Source organism: Toxotes jaculatrix, chromosome 5, assembly GCF_017976425.1.
Source record: "Toxotes jaculatrix isolate fToxJac2 chromosome 5, fToxJac2.pri, whole genome shotgun sequence".
In the NCBI taxonomy this organism is placed as follows: Eukaryota; Metazoa; Chordata; class Actinopteri; family Toxotidae; genus Toxotes; species Toxotes jaculatrix.
The window spans coordinates 4332065-4352896 of record NC_054398.1 but is presented as its reverse complement, the minus strand read 5'-3'; the positions used below and the strand labels follow the sequence as shown (position 1 = coordinate 4352896).

At 43.4% G+C, this 20832-nt stretch overlaps 2 protein-coding genes across 4 annotated transcripts in view; both read right to left on the bottom strand.

The window, feature by feature from the left end:
• Positions 1–2518, bottom strand: part of jph3b (junctophilin 3b) — a 38580-nt gene extending 36062 nt beyond the window's left edge. For both annotated transcript variants that reach the window (XM_041037691.1, XM_041037692.1), the window contains exon 1: positions 2137–2518. In XM_041037691.1, the coding sequence (XP_040893625.1) occupies positions 2137–2518 (382 nt within the window). The remainder of the gene's footprint in view (positions 1–2136) is intronic.
• An 8421-nt stretch (positions 2519–10939) lies between these two features.
• klhdc4 (kelch domain containing 4) lies at positions 10940–20384 on the bottom strand. Of its 2 annotated transcripts, XR_005894061.1 has the most exons (14): positions 20174–20384; positions 19820–19911; positions 19290–19368; positions 18974–19072; positions 18451–18587; positions 17753–17845; positions 17262–17424; positions 17088–17166; positions 16753–16961; positions 15600–15831; positions 15254–15442; positions 14772–14903; positions 13162–13401; positions 10940–10957 (listed from the first exon to the last, which is right to left on the bottom strand). XR_005894061.1 is itself a non-coding variant. In XM_041037714.1 (13 exons), exons 1-13 carry the CDS (start codon positions 20270–20272, stop codon positions 13229–13231), a joined length of 1776 nt encoding a protein of 591 aa, XP_040893648.1. In that variant the 5' UTR covers positions 20273–20384; the 3' UTR covers positions 12183–13228. The 2 variants fall into 2 exon arrangements, 1 of the variants encoding a protein (XP_040893648.1); XM_041037714.1 differs by lacking the exon at positions 10940–10957 and having other exon boundaries at positions 12183–13401.
• Positions 20385–20832: the final 448 nt, after the last annotated feature.

The following is a 20832-nucleotide window of genomic DNA, read 5'->3' as shown; positions in this document are numbered from 1 at the left end:
GCATGGCTTTGTGCGTGTGTGTTTCTATTTTTAAGCAGGAATCCATATGGTATATGTGTCTCATTAACAGTGACTCAACTGAGCCCTGAGACTCAAAGTGCATTGATGATAACACTGATTTTGATTTCCGGGCAAATCTTAAGCTAATTTAAAAGATATTCTACAAATTAATGGTTCTTTCAAATGTGCAAAATCACTTAATTTTTTATGTAATGAATAATGTAACATTTGCAATAATTGATATTTTAGCTTTTACTGCAATCAAATGAAAAAAGAAACCACAGTCACAGCTATATTACATGCATTTAAATGGCCAGCAGTTTGAAAAAGAAACAGGATTTTTCTGGCCATTTCCGTCAGAAAACACTACACTTGTTTTGGCTGTGTTTTTAGTGATGCTAGCAGTGTGGCTCTACAGATGGTAACGTAGGCCTGTCAGCCAATCCACCACTTTAGTCCTGACTAAAATATCTCAAGAGCTATTGGATGGACTGATGTGAAATTTGTTACAGGTATCCTTAATGTCCAGACGATGAAGCCTAAAGAACAATAGTGTTCCACTCGCTTTTCCTCGAGGAACATCATCAAGTTCACATTTGTGCTTTTCAGTGAAATGTTTCCACAACTTCTGGATGAATTTCCATAAAATTTAGTAAAGACAGTTATGGTCCCCAGAGGGTAAACTGTAATAACTCTGATCCCCTTTCATCTCGGTCCAAATTTTAATTTATGCAATACTTTGAACAGATACCTGATAAAACTAATAACATTCCCTCAGCTGTATATTGTGTTTAATGCTAATTAGCAAATGTTAGGGTGTTAGCATGCTAACATTCTAAACATTATACCAGCTTAGTATCAGCATGTTAGCATGCTGTATACCCTCAGTGGGGATTCAGATAAAAAAAAACCCTATGATGTAGGACGTAACAAAGCCTTATCAGATGCCAAAACACTACACGCCGGTTTATTATACTCACAAATGGGATTTTACCACTGAGAGAAGTTATCACAGTAGCACATTTTATCTTTTCTTTCAACGACCAAGCAAGGTAAACGGTAGAAATTCACATTACAGATTAATCTACCAGGGATGAGGGCTTGCTTGTATGTGATTAGCCAATGCAGCGTCTTGCCCGATTACATTGCACTGCAGCAAAAGTTGAGCCTGGTTCAACTTTTTTGCCGAACAACCCTGCATTGTCCTCTGCATTGGCCTGCTAATCTGATGGACTAGCTCCCCTCTCAAGAATGAAAGAGATGCAATTTTTTATGCAGGGTTCAAGTCCTCAGAACATGGCCTTAGTCTTTTTTTTTTATCTAGACAATGAATACCTAAAACCACGACTTCTCATTTGGAGTGAAAGAACAGTTGAAAATTAGCCTGCTACACTGCCACATAAATGTGGATCTTTTTCCGTGTAGTTTTGCTTGATGAAATATTTTACATTATACCAGAGTAATTAAAGCCCATACAGTAAGGACTGCCATGATAAGAGGGGGAATAACGGTGAAGACATGGATTTGATTTATCGAGCCTTTCTATTAAATCATTACAACAGTGTGATCTGTTTTCTAAAACTCTTTCTTTTCTTGAGACTTGTTACTCGGGAGCTGGTGTTCTCCTCTGTCCTTATAACCTTTTACTCATCCCTTAAGACTGCATGGCCTGAATTGAAGGCCTCCAAACACACAGCTTGCCTTCATGCAGCTGAATTAAGGGGTTTAGACTGGAAGAAAGCGAGGAAGAGGAGGAAAACATAAAAAGGAAGAGTCAGGGACAGAAAATTAGAGAAGAGACTGAGAATCATTTTCAGTGCCTGTCCTCATGCAACCCCCTGCCTCTGCATGAATGTGTGTGTGGTGACAGGGCACGGCTGAAGAAAGGATGACCCGAGAAGACCTCTAGGCAAACTCCTTTTACTGTACATCTGTCACCTCTGTAACTGTCACCAGCCTGTCAATCATTCTTCAGTAACAAGTCGTTTTCACAGAGGACAGTTGTCAGTCATTCTTAATATCGCTCTTTGACAGGGTTCACACATCCTCCCATGCTGTCACACACTCACACACAAACCCTCCCCCAAAACACCCACATTGCATCTGCCCATGTGTCTCTACCGCCCCCTCCCTTACCTCCATCTGAGTACGTCTCTGTTCCGTATCCGTCTTGCAGCCCATTGTTCCATGTCCCCTCGTACTTCCCACTCGTCCCGGTGCTCTCCCGTACACCATAGCGTCCCTTAAAGCCGTGCGTCCACTCGCCCTTGTACACCCAGCGGCCTTTATTCTCAACACCCACTCCATGTCTCTTGCCCTGAGCCCAGGTACCCTGATAGGTGTTACCACTGGGCCAAGTGTAGACGCCCAGCAGCTCGAAGCCATGGGCCCAGGACCCACAGTACTCGCCCTGGCCTTTGGGTCCTGTGCAGATCCCGTGGCCATGCGCCTTGCCCTCCTCCCACCCACCGCAGTATGACCCCCCATCGTCAAAGTTGAACCTGCCGCCAGTGGACATGCATGAAACAGGTCTTGGCAATTCCCCTGAAGCCTCGACAAAAAGAAAAAGAAAACAAAAAGAAAACAAAGGGAGAAAAAAGAAGGACAGGTTGGTGCTAGAACCAATCCATGGAGCTGAATTTAGAGTTTGTTGAGGTCAGGGGGGTGAGAAGGAGGAGAAAGCTGGGAGGGACAGGGAGAGAACTCCCACACAAATCTGGAAACGCCACCCTCTGTTTTCAGCCGGCTTGGAGAAGAGAAGGGAGAAACAAGGTGAATAACAAAACTTGGCCCCTCACAGGAGTGTCGGGGGTCTCCCGGCGTGGTGGAAAAGGGCAGCGTGATGCCGTTCACACCATCCTCTTGGTGGGCTCTTCGTAGCTCTGGCTAGCACTTCCCAGCTTCTCTGTGGCAGATGCAGGTGAGAGAGGAGGAGAGTGGGCCCAGAGCTGCCATTATCCTCTCTCAGCAGGAGATGAAACTGTCAGGCAGCTCTGCCGGCCTGCCATCAGCCTGCCTACACAGTCTACGACACAAATGCAGAACTCTTCCTCCTACTCCTCTCCTGCTTTCCGCTCAGGCCCACTTCTTCTGCCGCCTCCTACCTGATGATGCCTCCACCTCTCTGGGGTATAGAGCCAAGAAGTCTCCCTGGTGGCAGCCCTTCAAACCTCCGAGCTTCGAGCGTAGAAGCCACCCTGATCAGCCCTGAGGCCCCAGCTGGAGCTGTGACATGTTGTGTGATAAGAAAAATGTTTCTTCTTTGAGTCCGCTCCCAATGATCAGACAGAAAAAAAAAAAAAAAATTTAAAGTCGGACTACGTGTGGCTCACTTCAGGCTTCACCATCATCTTCCTATCCTCAGCCTTTGCACACACACACACACACAACCACTGTGCCTGATCGCACAGCGAAGGAACACACAAACATGGAGAGAGGGAGAGACAGAAAAAATGGGGGGAAAACACATAGGGTAATCTGCTTGGCTGCTTTTTCTGTTTGTCCTGTGGTGCTGGAGAGCAGCAATGCAGTCACCTGCCTTATGCACACACACACTATATGCAAGCGCACACACACACACTTTCTGACAGCAAATGCACACACGCAGACAATGAAAATAAACAACTGAATTGATTATTTCTCCTCTTCTGCTCCTCCTCTCCCTCTCAGTCTGTCTGTAGGTCTTTAATCCACTGCGTCCATAAGTAGTTTATCCTCTGCGTGGGTTGCCTTGAGGTTGCCTGCTTGATGAAGTAACATCCATCTATATGATCCTGTTATGGTGTGTTCTGTCCTCTTCAGCATCTCCTGCTTGTCTCCATGTTTCCCTATGGAGCGCCGGCTGACGCACAGCCTGCCTGCTGTCTTGGTCTTACAATCTCTTCTCCTCCTATGGCTGGATCGCTCAATCTCTCTCTCTTCTGCTCTCTCTCTCTCTCTCTCTCTCTCTCTCAGAAAATCTGCTCATTAGGGAGGACTGTTCCAATGCAGCCAACCAACCCCCTCCTCCTCCTGCTCAATAGCACACTCCAGCTCTTAAAGAGACACACACACTCCACACAGAGACAAGCTTCACTCTTCCTCCCTCACCTGTGGCTTTTATCATTCACTTTAGCCTTTGTCTGTCGTTCTGCGTCCTGCCTCAGTCTCAGCTTGTTGGCCTGAGCTGAGAGTCTAAAGATGACTGTAGTGGTAGAGATATAAATTTTCAGTCACCATACAGGTGAAGGTTGAAAAAATGTTTGTGAACCACTTTCCTAATAACATCAAAAAAAGCTATTGAGGAGACAGGAGATAGCAAACCTGGAGTCCAGTCACTGAAACCAGATTGGATGTGGATCAAGCTGGAAAGGGCTGCAAAGTCATCTCAAAGAGTTTAGATATTCATCAGTCCAGAGTCAGACAAACCATCTATAAATGGAGACGATTAAGCTCAGCAGATACTCTCCCTAGAAGTGAGAGTCAAGCTAAGATGACTCCAAAGGCACAAAGCAGAATGATCACTGAGGGAAAAAAAGAGTAACAACTAAAGGCTCAAAGGAATCTTTGGAGCTGGTTAATATCTTTGTTCATGAGTCATGGTGCATGGAGCATGGTAGTGGTGTCCATGGCAGGACATCACAGAGGAAGCTGCTGTGAACTGTTGAAACTAAGGTTGAACTGTTTGGGAAGAACATACAGCACTGCATACCTACAATGAAATATGGTGGAGGGAGCATCGTGATTTGGGGCTGCTTTGCTGCCTCTGGTCTGGTGAGTTTGTCATCATGGAGGGGAAAATGTTTATCAAGGTATCTCACGGGTTAATGTCAGGCTGAAGCTCTGTAGAAGCTGATGCACCTGCAGGACCCAAACCCCTGGGGTTTTGGACTGGCCCAGTCAGAGCCCAGACATGAAGCGATGCTGTGGAATGACCTCAAGAGAGAAGGTCTTTCTGTTTGCCTATAACCAGGTTTGTCTATAACGCCAGAGGGTTCACATACTTTTTCTTGGCATTGTGTGATGATAACAGCCAGTAGCTGGGTAGCTTAATTTAGCACAAAGACTGGACACAGTAAAGAAGCTATCTTGGCTCTGTCCAGAGGTAACTAAATCTGTCTACCATCAACTTTAAAGCACACTAGTTAACATGTTACGTGACAACAAGCTTCCAGGAAATTGCTGCTTCTGGCCAAGAAATAGTCTGGACTGTAAAATCTCTATTTGCCATTTTTTACATACAGGATTTTATTCCAATTAAACAAACAAGTCATAATGCGTGAACTACAGGAGGTGCTGGGAGACAAATAATGTTTTTGTCTTCGAGCAGAACCACGTTAGCCGTTTTCTCCTCAGAGTAGTGGCAGTAGCTGTAGTGTAGTGCTGTGTGTATGATAGTGTACCTGTGTGTTCAGCTCAGCTTCTCACTGGTCTCAGAACAGGAACTTTAGTTCTTTCTGTTATTTTCCTTCAGTCTCCTTTTCTTCCTCTTGTTCCTGGTAGTGCTAGATTCACAAAGCCTATAGGGGAAAGTACAAATTTTATACAACACACACAAACACATTTAAAAACCAATGTTATATTTAGAAAGAAATTAGTTTCAGTGGTATTTAAGGAGCACCACTGACAACCTCCATCCATCCATTTTCTATTCTCCTTATCCTCTTAAGGGTCACAGGGGTGCTGGAGCCAAGCCCAGCCGACTTTGGGTGAGCGGAGCACTACACCCTAAACAGGTCACCAATCACAGGGCTGACATATAGAGACAAACAACCATTCACACCTATTCAGAGCCTAAACTGCATGGACTGTGGGAGGAAGCCGGAGAACCTGGAACCCACGCAAGCACGGGGAGAACATGCACCACACAGAAAAGCCCCGGGCAGTGGATTCAAACCCAGGACCTTCTTGCTGTGAGGCAACAGTGCTAACCACCGAACCACTGTGCCATCCCCCACATTTTCAGATGAACACTGTAAGCTATTACTGGTGGCTATTGAGGAGCTTTGCCTTCACAGTTGAGGGCTGAAGGGCGACTCATCGCGAGAGACAAATTTGGTTCTGTGCTTGTTGTTACTGAGCTCTCTCTGTACATGGAGACATTTGCAGTTGAAGCACGTCACAACCAATACAACCAACCAATACTTTGATTTGCAGTTTTGCTGCACTTCAGGAGCAAATGTCTCCACAAAGGGACAAGTCATGGACATATTAAGAAGATTAGATACTGTGTTCTCAGATGCCAGCAGGGGGCAAATGCCTGAAAAATTGTCCAGGGTCCCTGAAAGTCTAAATCATGAGCACAAGCGTGTTTCCTGCTGGCTCCCTGCACATGAATGGAACAAACATTATTAACTGACTTTTTTTCAGCCCCATGAGACTTTTATCTCAATTTTTTTTATAATAAACAGTCATGTCAGTGGATTTGTAAAGCTTCTGTATGTAGCTGTGGCCACTATGTCAAAATCACCTTAGCTGAGATTCAGATGGAAACAAGTAATGAGTTTACACTATGCAGGGGGCTGCACTGGTGGGGGTGAGTTGTTTAAAATACTGGTTAGACAATGAAATAGATCCAAAAAGTCCAGTTTGAGTAACAGATTCATGTTTTCAAAGGCTTATCAGATGCCAAGACAGTAAACAACAGTTTGTAATACTCACAGTCAGGATTTTACAAGTCTGGAAAGTAAAAATATCAGTGTCATTGATTCCACAAGATGCTGGAAACTTTCCTCTGAGGTTCTGCTCCATGTTGACATGAATCATCACATCATTTCTGCAGATTTGTCAGCTGCACATTCAAGCTGCCAGTCTCCTGTTCTACCACATCCCACAGGTGTTCTACTGGATTCAGGTCTGGAGACTGTGGAGGCCACTGAAGTTCACTGAACTCACTGTCGTGTTCATGACACCAGTTTGAGACGACTTTAGCTTTGTGACATGGAGCGTTATCCTGCTGGAAGTAGCCATTAGAAGATGGTGAACTGTGGCCATGAAGGGATGAACATGGTCAGCAGCAATACTCAGACAGACTGAGACATTCAGACCATGACTGAATGGTATTAAGGCCCAAAGTGAACCAAGAAGACCTTCCCCACACCATCACACCACCACCACCAGCCTGGACCGTTGACACAAGGCAGTTTGACTCCAAATTCTTTGGACCAGACTTTTTCTGTCCTGTGCTCAAGGACATCTCAGGAATGCTGGAGGAATGAAATGTGAATTAACACCCTTGTTCTGTATCCTGGACCTAATGAGAGCATTTTGTGCCAATGTGGATCACTTCACTGATGTTTAGATCAGAAAGGGGCAGAAAGGAAAAAAGCAAGTGATGACACTAAATCTCTGATGTGGTTAACTGTCCTTTAAACCACCTCTCCCTGACTGTACCCTCTCCTTCCTCCTCACATCACAAAGTGCCTCTCTCTCCATGTCCTCCTTTTCCCGTTCTGCTCCTCCCTGCAGCTGTCCTCTTGCTGTTGTTGTCCTTGTCCTTCTGTCTGCCAGTGTCTGGGAGAGCTAAGCCAATTCCAACCCAGATTACAGTAATAAAATCACTGCGAGGCTGGGGATTAAGGCTTAGGCCTCTAAACACACTGGTAGTAGAGAGAGAGAGAAAGAGAGAGAGAGGAAGAGAGGGGGAGGAAAGCAGCGGAGCAACATAGAGAGAAGGTGAGCAGGTGAGTAAGCGGGCGGGCAGGGTGAGGCGTGGTTAGTGTGATTTCCTGACCACAACAAAGGGATTAGGATTTAAAGTAACACAAGTGTGCATGCTCACAAATCCATGACATCATCTTAACAGAGTCAATTAGCGATACACACAGCTCTGACCCAACCGTGGATAATGATTACTGGGTCGTTAGAGATGTCCTTATACTGTAAAGAGCAGAATACAGGTCTCCATTCAGAATTTAACTCACACACAAAAGTTATGACTGTTAGAAAATCGTCAGATGTTCAGAATTATTTGTCAAAGTCATTCCAGTGTAAGTTTGTGTACGTTCAAGCAAGACTATGTAAAGTTAACTGGGGAGCAGCAGCTTCTGCAGCAGCAGGAGGTAATTACAGGACCCTGACCCATTCGGTTTTGCTGGGTCATCTCGAACATCATCACTGCACTAGCCAGCAACCGTGCTCTCCACCCATGTCAGGTCAGCATGCAGCCAATCTGATAACTGTTACTGAAAACATCTGAACCCATCGCCCACCCTATGTGCTAAAATGCAGCTGCTAGGAGCCAGATTTACACTGACTGATGAAAAAGACAGTGACTTACCCAGCATGTCTTTATGTCTCACTAATGTTACAATGCACTGCACACCCTGCAGAAACATACAGACTGGTGACTACAGTTACCAATTCTTGCTGACGGCTGGTAGTAATATATCATAGTAGTAAAATAAGTAATGTCGTAGCTGTAGGAAATTAGCTCTGTTGTTTATGAGCCAGGTTATGTATCGACAAGATGAAGAGCTAACGAGCAACCACACTGATGAAAGGCATAATTAATCGAAGGGGGCGATAAAGGGATACATCTGGGAATAAATGCAATCACTTTAAGTGGTAATATTATGACAAAAATGAATGGAGTTTTGCTGGACTATGATAAACTGCCACTTCAACACAGCAGCCAATGGAAAGTAGAAGCCAGTGTTGGACATCATGCTACTGAATGAGTAAAGCAGATGTCCTCTTGTCATCTTTTCAGAAACTGTTGCTTCTCCTCTTTCCATCGTGTTGTTGGTGGAATATGGGCTGTTCTTTTCTTGCTCTACTGTTTCTCATTTTGGCCTGTAGCCAGTTTTGCTCTTTTCTTCTTCCATGTAATATTAACCACTTCAGTTAGTGGTGGTTCGTTCATGTCCCCCCTGACACGTTTGTCGTGGTCACCTTCCTTTTTGTTCTTTTGTTCGTCCTTTTGTTCTTTATTGCTTGGAAATCTAACTTTTGTTTTTTTTTATGGGAAAGAATAATAAGGAAAATTAACATTGTTTTGCTTTAAATTCTTGGGCAAATTGTTTTCACTGATGTCGACATATTAAAGAGGATGTAACGAGATTATATAATTAATCCAGCACCGGAGACTGATGGAATTTCATTGCTGCATCCCACCAAGACAGCTTTTCTCTCCCCTGCTCCTCGTGTGCTGTGTGGTGTTTTTATCAGCTGAGAGAGAGGTGACAGAGAAGTGATAGAGAGGGGGCGACATGAAATAAGAGCCCCCATCTGTTGCTGCCCCAGTTACTGTGTGAACTGGGTATGCCTGCTGGATTGTCGGTTTCAAGACAAGCTACAAAAATATTTTGGCGGGGTACCGCCTGCTGTGATTCTCTGGAAGGAGGGGACGGAGGTTTAAGGACAGTGCAATGATCTCATAAACTCTTTGTCTGAAGCATACTGACCTCTTCATTCCTCCTCTACAGGTACATTTACCGTGGTTCAAACCAAACAAAAATTTTGAGATTTTTTTTTTTTGGTTGCTTTGGGGGAACAGGGACAAGCTGCTGTAAACACTACAGTTGCTTATTTACATATTTAGCAGTCACAAGCATCAATGCCGTTCATTTGGAGTGAAGAATGTCCAATATTCATTCTCTGCTTTGCTCAGTTTTGGATTCCAGTGGAATTTCAGAGCTTTTTTCTGTGAGACTAAACCAGACTGTAAAGTTGCAAGCAGTAAAACCAAAGCATGGAGCAGGAAGACACTAAAACTGACACAGAGCTAAAGAGAGCGGAGTCCAATGATAATTCTCTGTGGGCTTTGTCACTATAAACGACACCTTTCACATACATTTGATCAGTAATATAAACAACAATTAATATATAGCAGCTTTTAGAAAAATCTTTTTCTCATTTTGAGGCATTACATTTACAATTAACCCTGTGAGCCCGTACGTATCATATATGATACCCACATTTCTGGGACTCATTGCATCACCATCAAGCATAAACTTTGCATTTAACCCTTTTAGATGAACTCTTATGCTCGTATACTGACTCCTGGTAGACACTCCTCACTTTTCTAAATGTTTTGACATGTGTGATACAAACAAAAAATATACTTAGAATTTTTTTTTTTTAATTTTTTTTTTTTACATTTTGTCAAAGGGACAAATAAAGAGTTCATATTTGAAAAATTAGAATTTTCTGACCATTCTTTCATAGTTCAGGTCTCACAGGGTTAATATAGTTTTGCACTATATAAATAAAGCACCCCAATTAAATTTTAAAATCCTCTTGGATTCTGTTTTTATACTAGAGGAATGTGTGTACGACTTTTATTAGCTTATGTACTTTTAATAGTGTCTGTGTTTCACTGCCTTAATGTTCATTGTTTCACTAATGTGTGTGAGGACTACAGTGTGAATTAAAGCCTGTATAACACCTCACACCCTCCGGGACAGAAATGGTTTCTAACCATTATGAATGTCAAAGGCCAGTGTCTCCATAGTGGTTTCAGCTGATAACAGTCAAGCAAAAGAAAATGTGCTGAGCCTCAGTTAAAATGTTCCTTTAGGCAGCCTCACCCAGCAGCTCACCGTGTTTGCTCACCATCTGGTCTGTCTGTACAGTGTGTGACATCTCCAAGCAAGTGAATAAGGGTGCTCCTCTGGGTGGTCAATAAGTACTGTGCTAATAAGTAAGGTGCTTTGGCATCGGGCAGCTCAGGATCAAAACACTGTGAAACACCAACCAGACTTTGTGTAAAAATAATCAAAGATGTGCTTACGTATATTTTGAGTTTCCAAAAGGGAACTGAATGTTTGTGTGTCCCCACTTTTAAGGGATTAACAAATCTACACAGCCAAGAGTGATTCAGCTCTCATGTATATGTAAAGATAAAACCAAGTCTGACTGTGTACTGTTGCATTATAATGCAAACAATGTAAAGAAAAAGCTAGAAATATTCCTCTGCCTCAAACTGACTTAACCGTATACAAGTTTCTCTCTCTCTCTCTCTCACACACACACACAACTGACGTATCACTGACGATTACACACTACGTGCCCCCACGTCAGCAGTGTACCAAAAAAAAAAAATCTCTTCTCTTTAGTTATTTATAAAGTCTTTTTTTGTCCCAGAGTTTAAAAAAAAAGAGAAAAAAAAGGGAGGGGGGGGTCGCGGGAAAAAGGAAGAGAGGGGCTGCCAAGGAGGGAGAAGTGAACGAGAGGAAGGCAGCCTCATTCTCATCCATCTCTCCTTTTCCTCTATTATTCATCAGCCTCTTCTCATCTCTCTTCAGCATGCTGATCGAGGATAAAATAGGTCACAGAGGGATGGGCTGGTGCTCGCTCAGTGACTGATGTCTTCCCTGACATATCGTGCACTCGTCGTCTCCTCCTCATCCTCCTTCCCTGCATCCCTCGCTCCACTTCCTCTCCCTTCTGCCGCCACCACTGTCTTGTCATGCCATCTTTCTCACCTGCTCTCACTCTCTCTATGAAACTGCCTCCCCCTGCTCTCCATCCCCCTCCCATCTTTGGATGATTCCTAAATTCTGTCATTCCTCAGCTCAGCTCACCATCTTCTCTCTCTCTCTCTCTCTCTCTCTCTCTCTCTCTCTCTCTCTCTCCCCAGTCTCCTCTTTGCTTGCTGTAGAGGAGTAAAACTCAGACAAAGGAAATGTGTTGCTGCTGACTATCTGCAGGGGGCACACCAAACCATCATATCTATAGATCTTTATATAGCGAGGAAACGAGGATCCAGTAACCAAGTGGTGGGAAAAAGCTTAGTTGGCATGAGAAAGGAAGAAAGGCTGAATCATTTTTTTTTATCTGAGCTGTACTACCTGCAGTACTTTCCTGTACTTTCTGTTCAAACCTCCAACAAAAACCTGTGGTTGGTATTAAAGTACAGTCTGTCAGTTTCAGGTCAGTGCAAAAGGAAAATAACAACTAAAGACAATGAGCCCTGACATCAGTGTTATTTTTTTTTTAAATATATAAACATAGTTGGTTTTCTTGTATCAGTCCGACTCCTCAATATTAGCAAGTGTCTAAAGCAGTCCAGGAGTAGCACCATCACCTGTGTGACTGACTGCAGTGACAAACATGTCCACCAGATGGAGACAAATCCTATTTAGAAATACATAAATACATGGCACAGGATGGATTTGGGAATTTATCTGTATTGAAAAACTGACTTCAGAACAAAATGTAGATTGTAGTTCATTTACTTATTTTCTCTTAATTGTTAGTTACTCCAGTTATTCTGATGTAGCTTCAGAAGCTCCGTAGCAATTTTGTCTTCACTTTGTATTACCACTTTCTGAGCTGCGCTCATTATAATAGGACAGTGTTTGTTGTAACGTGGAGAGCAGCGTCCTGTTGTAGCAGGACACATGCCGCCTTTTGGGTGCATGGAGGCATAAACAAGATAAATAACATGTTTAAACCCCAACGGACTTCAAAGCTGCACCAATCAATATCTTTATGATAACTATGCATCAAATGTCTACGTGTAACGTGAAAGACGTTGCTCATAATGACAAGCCCACAGAAAACTGTTCCCCACCTTTACTCCCCACTGGAGAGTTTTAGTGTCTTTCAGCTTAATGTTTTGCTTTTTTGGGACCCAACTGTTTTGATTCACTCTCACAGTTCTCACCAACCTGCTGCAGCTGTTCTCTGATAAACCCACAGTACATTACCTACCATACAACAAACAGGAGTTTGCGTGGAGCATTTAGAATTACAAGAGCAAATATATTTGTGTCAGGAGATGTTGGAGACTAGAACAGAGCTAAAAGTATCGTGTTTATTGGACATGAATTCCTCAGGCGGCCAGAATTATGACTCCAGTGCTAATATTGCTCTTTACCGGCTGGATGTGTGAACTGTAGCCACTGTTTGCTGACATGGCAACCATCACAACTTTACAAAGAGATAATATGACCTGTGGTTCACCACTCTGGTCTCAAAACTGACAGCAGCAGTATGTAAAAAATGACATTATTTAGTGCAGTCAGTGAGTGGTTATTTTATTGAAAATGAAACCGCTGATCTTGAAAAACCGTGATAACACCTTCAACGTACTGGTGTACCCACTGATCAAAAATAGTTAATGAAATCAAATTTCATTGGATCAGTTGACGATAATAAAATGTTTTATGTTTTGTTGAACTTGAATTACTGCATTATTTGTAGTAAAATTACAAAAAACTCTTTACCTTCGCGCACACACACACACACACACACACACACACACACACACACACACACACATTCAAGCCACACAGAGTCTCCACTACTGGTCTTCATAGAAGACTTTAGCCATGGCGAGGGCAACTTTGGCAACCTTTTTGTCCTTGGCGTCTGTGCCCATGTTAGCTCGTGCCACTCCTATCCAGTACTGCTCTGTACGGATCTGGTAATCAGTCACCGTCTCCCCCTCCTGCACTGCTGGGTGCTCTCCTTCATCTGCAGACACAGGTAGAGAGGTTAAAGGCGCATGTTAAAATATCATGGTCATATTTACTGAGAACAGCTGCCGTCCATATGTTTTTTTCTGCCAAACACAGACAGTTTGTTTGTTTACAAAAGTCATTCTAGTGTCTGATTCATTCAGCTACAATGCTAAACATCTTTCAGGAGCGCACAGACACATGAATACACACAGCTACAGATAAGCAGAGTATGACAAACAGACTGGCAGACAACACAGACTAACTCTTTTGTGTGTGTAACAGAAAATACAACTTTTGAGGCTAGAATTAACCAGGCCACTGGTACCAACATCAGAAACACAACATTCAGTGTTTTTGGAACTTGACTTATTATTGGGGAGTTCAAGTCAGGATTATAGCTCAGCCAGCACTGTATATCTGAAGCCTACACCTCAAGAGTTTTGTTGATCCTCTAAGTTTTGATCAGGCACCATCACCAGGTAAAATTGTCCGATATTTTCTTTATAACCAAATAACAACCAGACTAATGACACTCCCACCAGCCTCTGCTGACTTGTGTGTGAATCAGCTAATGTAACACTGCAGTGCTACAACCAGAGCTGCCAGGTTTGTGCAAGACAATACCTGGTTCTTGCAATGTGTTATCTAACTCTATGTATCTCTAAGAAGGCAAAAATGTTTTTACTGCTATCTCGAACGGCCACGCTGGAAGGCACAGTGAAAAACCGGCTATCGCAGGGAGGAGGAAGATTTCCACACCATCTCTCCTTGAAGGAATTCATAGTTCATTGTGCTCCACAGTTCACATGAAAAATGACAGAAATAGTTGTGTCAAGGCTAAAAAAAAAAAAAGTAGTGTGAGGGGAGAAGATAAAATGTGCTTACTTTTTCCCCTCCTCACAGCTGGGCTTTCACCGAGTGCAGTGGGTGTGAACGTTGGATTGCCGGTTTCAGAAAATTCAAGAAACTGTCATATGCAGCCACCCCAACAGTGAGGTGGAGGTGGTGGTGGGGGTTTCTCAAGACCAGCTGACAAGCATGTCCCTTATGGGGGCTTTAATGGTTTCACAACCCACCTCAAACATGTTTGGATATTGGTGAAGCAATTTCTTCTAACTTATCGAAGACATTTCTGTGATAAGCTTTTGTGACATTAAAAATAATGAAAGACATTTTGACTTTTTACTGATTTAAGTAAACGGGTGAATTATTAGTGCCTAACCTCACTGCCTAACACCATATCATAATTCATTTTGGGGATGTTTTCATGTGCTTCATCTGTTTACTGTGGTTTACTGTGTTTGTTGCTCATTATAAATCACATGACAAGGCAAAGAAAGAGACAGATGAGTGTGAGGGAAAAAAGGCAGTATAATCCCTTGCCTTCCTCGTCCTCGCTTTCCTCTTCAGACTCCTCCTCCTCTTCGTCCCCTTCTGCTCCTTTTGCCTCCTCCTCCTCCTCCTCCTCCTCCTCATCGTTCTCTGACTCAGACTCTTCCAGCCACTCCTGCGCCTCTGTGGAGAAAGAATCATAAATCCAAATGAAACCACACAGCCTTCTCTCCCATCTTATCATCACTCCAACTCCTCTCCTGCGTCAGAGGATACTCAGACGGGACAAATCCGGACATACTGTCCTCTTTAGGTTACCTGCTGACGTGACACTGATTAAATCTCACATCATTTCTGTTTTCATGAGTTACTTCAGGGTCTTTTTTGCCTGGACCACATCAGCCAGCCTATGAACAGGAATGTCTGTGACTGACCACTGGTCGGCCAGTTGAACATTTGGAGTGTCACACTGACCATACACAGTCCAGTCATATACTCAGTTCTGACATACTCTCAGTGACTGGCTCACTCACTTGGATCCATTTCAACCAGAGTCTCCCACTGGTCCATCTTGTGGAGGTCCAGGCAGTAGAGGTCATTCAGGGTGAACTGGCGGTCACCAACCTCAAACATCCCCCCATACAGGTAGAGTTTTCCCTGACGCACCGTTGCCATGGCGCTGGACCTCGGGCAGGGCTCCACCAGGGGAGCTGAGGCTGAACCTGAGGAGATAAAAACCTATGTCTGAATCTGAAATAAGCAGAAAGATGAAAATCTGAATCTAAAAGGACAAAAAACATAGGATTGTGCAACCTATCAATATATATTTCTCTATTTTTATACAATTCAGTTTTATTTCGTGTGTGTGTATAATCTTGCCATCATCCTCCTCCTCTTCCTCCTCCTCCTCCTCTTCTTCCTCCTCCTCCTGGGCTCCAGGGATCACTTCCTTTATGGTCATCACTGTGCCGTCCTCGGTGACGATCTCCTTGATGACCTCAGTGGGTCCTTGAGATGCCGCCTCCTCCCCCTCCTCCTCCTTCTCTGCTCCCTCTCCCTCTGCTCCACCCTTCTTCCCCCTTCGTCGTTTCTTCTTCTCTGTCTTGTTTCCCTGAACGGACAGACAGACAGAAACCAAACAATAAAGAACCACAGATGTGGTCACAGGCCAGAGATGCCAGTCAGAGCATCACTTAACACATGTAAAGCATAAATTATTATGGTAAACTAATAATTATACAATATTATAAGAGCCGACTTTGACAGGAAGTCCAAATATGACCTATTTAAAAGCTAAAGGTAAACGGATATCATCAAGTATTAGCAACGTCCACGTACGAATGGAGCAAACTGTCCTGGTGCAGCCTGTTGCTGCTGAATCCAGGAGTTTGTATTTTTTGATAAGATTAATTTGATAAAGTGTGGCAGGGTTTTCCTGTGCGTCTGAAAGGAAACACATTCCACTGACAAGAAAAAACGCATCACACCAACCTGAATGAATTTCATTTGGTCCAGTTCCACTGGGGAGTTTTAGTGCAGGCGACTGTCCTCTGATTTACTACCCAGGTAGATTTTGGAACATCTATTACGTCTTACTTCCCTCCTCCTGATTGGTCACGGCTGTTTGCCTGACAGTCTATTTATATCTCTAGAATTACGTGGTCTGTAAGTTGTGTTGACGATTGGTCCTGTGACAGAAACGTTCACTTTTTGTCGTTTCTTTATGTTGTGTAACATTTTAAACATGGAACAAACTGTTTCTTTTGCATCTTAAAAGCATCTTCTACAGTCAGTGTTTTTCTATGAAACAAGTTTTGGCATTAAAAAAAGGGCTGTTTAAATATGGGGATAACAACACACAGGTACATAACTGATCAAAATTAATTTTCTGCTAGTTGTCTGACTGATTAACTGACCTGACACCAGGAAAACCAGTGTTTCAGTATGTTCCAGTGTTTGTATGCATGTGTTTCCATACAAACTTGCCAAAAGTTCATTCGAGCAGCAGTTAGATCGTGGTGTTGGAGCTCACCCTGAGCAGGCCGGGGAACCAGCGGTTCTTCACTGTGTCATACAGGTACAGGTCGTTGTAGAAGTCACCCTCCAACGTCTCCTCCTCTTCCTCATCACAAACCCCGCCAAACAACACCGCCCGCCCCGCTGGGCCCACCGCCAGGGAGAAGCCAGAGCGAGGAGGGGGTTTGTTACCCGAGGGGTTCAACCTGGACCATGACCACTTCTCTGCAGGGCAGGGAAACAGCCAAGAGATAATAAAATAACAGGAAGGATAGTAACTGGATGATTTCTATTAACGTTTATCAGTTGTACTGTCTTAAATTATTTTTCTCTTTAACAAGTTTTTTGTACCTTGGCCATCTTTACCATCTCGCTTCAGAAGAAACATGTCAGAGTGGATGGTCCCCTTCTCTACATCCTTCTTCACTCTCTAGATAAACACAAATACAATTATTAGGTAGGCGACATTTTTTAAAAATGCAATGTATGATCAATGTGGGGGGAGGCATCAGAGAACACACTCACCACTTTAGAGTATCCCCCGTAGACGATGACGCCCGTGCCGTCGGGTGTGGAGGTCATCTGACAGGCGGAGCGCGGGGAGGGGGCGGAGCCTGATGGAGTAAGGCGTGACCAGGAGAAGGTGTCCAGGGAGAAAGAGTAGACATCATTGTAATAGATAAAATCCCTGTGGGGATGGGAGGGGGGGGGGGGGGGGGGGTAGTTTAATAATCCAAACTTAAACAAGAATATTTCTGTTTAATCATCCTGATCCGCGACACTTTATACCAACTGATGCCAAATGGACAAAAGAGGTCAAAGGTCAAACATGGATGAGTCCAGTTTTCTCTAAAAAGAACAGTGAAGATTAACCTACGATCATACTTACTTACATTCTAGTTCATATGTTTGTTTGCCTTCTTTATATGAAGTTGGCTTGGGTTATGTGATGGTCACCAGCATCACCATCAAACAGACCAACTGTCCTTTATTATTATTCAGTAACTTCTGCCTACCTGGTGCTCTCATGGAAACCTCCAAACACCAGCAGCTGTCTCTTGCTGAGGACCATCCTGTGTCCACTGCGACCTGACGGACCACCAGGCGCCCTGGAAAAAAAAAAACAGTCATTTCTAAACATAAGCACAGCAGAGGTGCAAACGCATCAAAGGTGATGTGATGTGTGTTTTTATGGTGGTTTTTGCTCTTTACAGCTACAGCAACTGCTGTTTGTACTTTTAAAAGACAAAGCTTAGAAACAGCACTTATAAACTGGTTTCACAGCCAAAACAACTAAAACTGTCACAAGGTTATTTCAATTCAGCTTCTGTCCTTTTCAGTATGTTTGGTATTTGTAACGCTGTCAAGCGACATAAAGAGTCTACAGTAACAAACGACCTATGCTTAACAAATAAGCCAATTAAGGTTAAAACTACTGTAAGACTGAATTTTTACATAAAACATGAGGGCTGTTAAAAATCGTCCTCCCATAGATGAACCTCTTCAATTTTCTCAAAGCCAGGAGCTTATTTTTTTTGTAAATTTTGCTTATTTCATTCCCCATGACTCTGTTCTGTGTAGTTTTTTTTATATAATAGTATTTTTAGTCACCCTCAAGAGCCCGAATTCACACATTCAGTCTGCTGATCGTTACTTCCATTTATCCAGTCCTTCGTTGATTATTACATCTGATTTTATGACCCTGTTCACGTACTTGATGTTCTCCCAGGTGTGTGTAGCCAGGTGCAGCACCCAAAGGTCCTTGTAGTGGTAGAACTGTTCCCCATTTGGAGAGGCAAACTCTCCCCCGAACACCCAGAGCTGGCCCCCACCCTGGGGGACTACCACCGCCTGAGGGGAGGAAAGAAAGGGCGGAGGGAGGGAGGAGTGAGACAAAGGGGGAGGCAGAGGACTGCATAACCAGAGTGAGATAAGGAGGTCTGATGTCCTCAGATTTAATTGGTTTTCTTGCAACAGGCCATCAGCCATGATGACATTGCTGATACGTTTCAAAGTTTCCCCCTGATCTGTGCGACAGCAGTCTGCCCCCTTGTGGCTGAAATGAAGAATCACATCATCGATCACATTCAAAATTCAGGGACCTCAAACCAAAATGCCACAGCGTACTGTAAATCACATGTACTCAAATAGGTGAAAATGCAGGGTTTGCAGCTGGATTCTAAATCAGAGCAAGAAACCACTGTGATGTTTCTTGAGGATCTACTTTGTGGGCTTACCTGGTGAGAGCAGCGTGGTGGAGGAGGGTTGGGGATCTCTGATTTAACCCAGCTGTTCTTCTTGATGTTGTAGAAAAACAAATCGTTGTACAGATACGTCTGCAAAAAAGGCAACAACCGGTTTTTACACTGGGAACTTACTCAGGAGAATTTCTCCAGTAAAATACGGACACGCCAGGAAAAGAAGAAAACGTCTGCATCAAAGCTCAAAACCTGATAGACTAATTACCTCATTCAGTCTTTCATCTTACACATTTGGAAAATGTATATTCAAAGAGAAAAAATTAAAAATTCACTAAAGAGTGTTTTTAACTACCTTCTTTCCATTGAAGAATTCTCCCCCAAACAGGATGAGTTCATCTTTCTCCGGATGGGCAGAAAAAGACGCGCTCAACCTGAAAAGCACGAGGAGACGTCAGAGGCTAAGATAAAAACATTCTCCCAACATGACTGTCTGCAAAGATTCATGTATAACGTTACAATCTGCTGCTTTTCAGCCACACAAGCAACATGTTACCAGGGATGGCAATGTTGGTGCGTTGGTCAGTCAACCAAGACTGAAATATAATAACTATTAGACTGACTGTCATGGCATTTTGTACAGTACTACATTATTACATTTTCAGTTTAAGTTATTTGGTTTGGTACATCTTTCAAGCTTCTCCTGTCTGGATGGAGATTCAGATTTCCAAAGGCCAAGTCTAACAGAATATAAGAAACTCAATACTTAATGTGAGCTACTTATGGGTTTGTTTGATGGTCTGTATTTCACTCTGGCTGAAAGACAAATTTAAAAATAGAGACGATAAAGCAGAAGCTGAAGGTGGAGACAGTGCAGTCTTTCACCTCGATGATGGAGGTGGACACGTTGTCTCTACAACCTGGGTCTTCTTAGCATCCAGGTTCTGAAACTCAGCGATCAGAGCCTCCAGGTCTTCCTGGAGACAGAAGGAAGGAAGGAAGTAGTTCATGTTGTGGGTCCAAGTGTTGTTGTAGACAACACTCTTCGCACTGATTTAGACTGGGAGTTAAATGTTCGTAAACACATACAGTAAACAATGAACAGCTCGAGAGCACAAAATAGTTTTCACTACATATCAACATCCATTTAAGAGTAACAACAAGCTACAACGCTAAACATCTGTTACATAACACATGTAAAGTACAAATATTGAACATTTAGCGCAGGTTACATGTTACCTCTTCTCGTTTAGACCTCTTTGAAACCTTTTTCTCCATTTTCGCTGCGGTTTTCTCCGCCCCCTTCACCTTCTTTTCCTTCTTGCCTTTTTTCCCCATTGTAGCTGTGATGAAATGACAATTACCTTTTAGATTTAATGCTTTTTTAAAATCAGTGATCTGAATGAAGTCGGTGCCACATGAAAATCCAAACAAACTCGCATGTCGACGGCCGATCTCTTTCCTCTGGAGAGTGAGATTTACTTCCGGCACCAAACGTGGCGGGAGATCGGTGCGTGAATGTCACAGCGCCCCCTCCCGTGCTGGAAGACTCTCTGCTCTCAGCACAGCACCACACCCTGGAGCATCCAGCATGATCTGACGGCAGCAAAGAGCAACTCGTTGCGCCCTGACACATATCTGAAATAAGAGAGGTTACTTTCATGGTTGGATATTATTTATTCTGAACAAAGACCCAGAAAGTGAGTGAGGGAAGGTAAATATTCAAATTTGGTCTGAAAAGGAAGGAGAAAAGAGGCAAAAGGCAAAAAAAAAAAAAAAAACAGCTCAGGGCAGTTGCTCGCTTACAGCCTTCTATGTATGGTTTCTTCCTCTCCAGTATGTGAAAATTGTCAGTACTGTATATATATATGCATTTACTTCAGGCTCAAGCAGGAAAG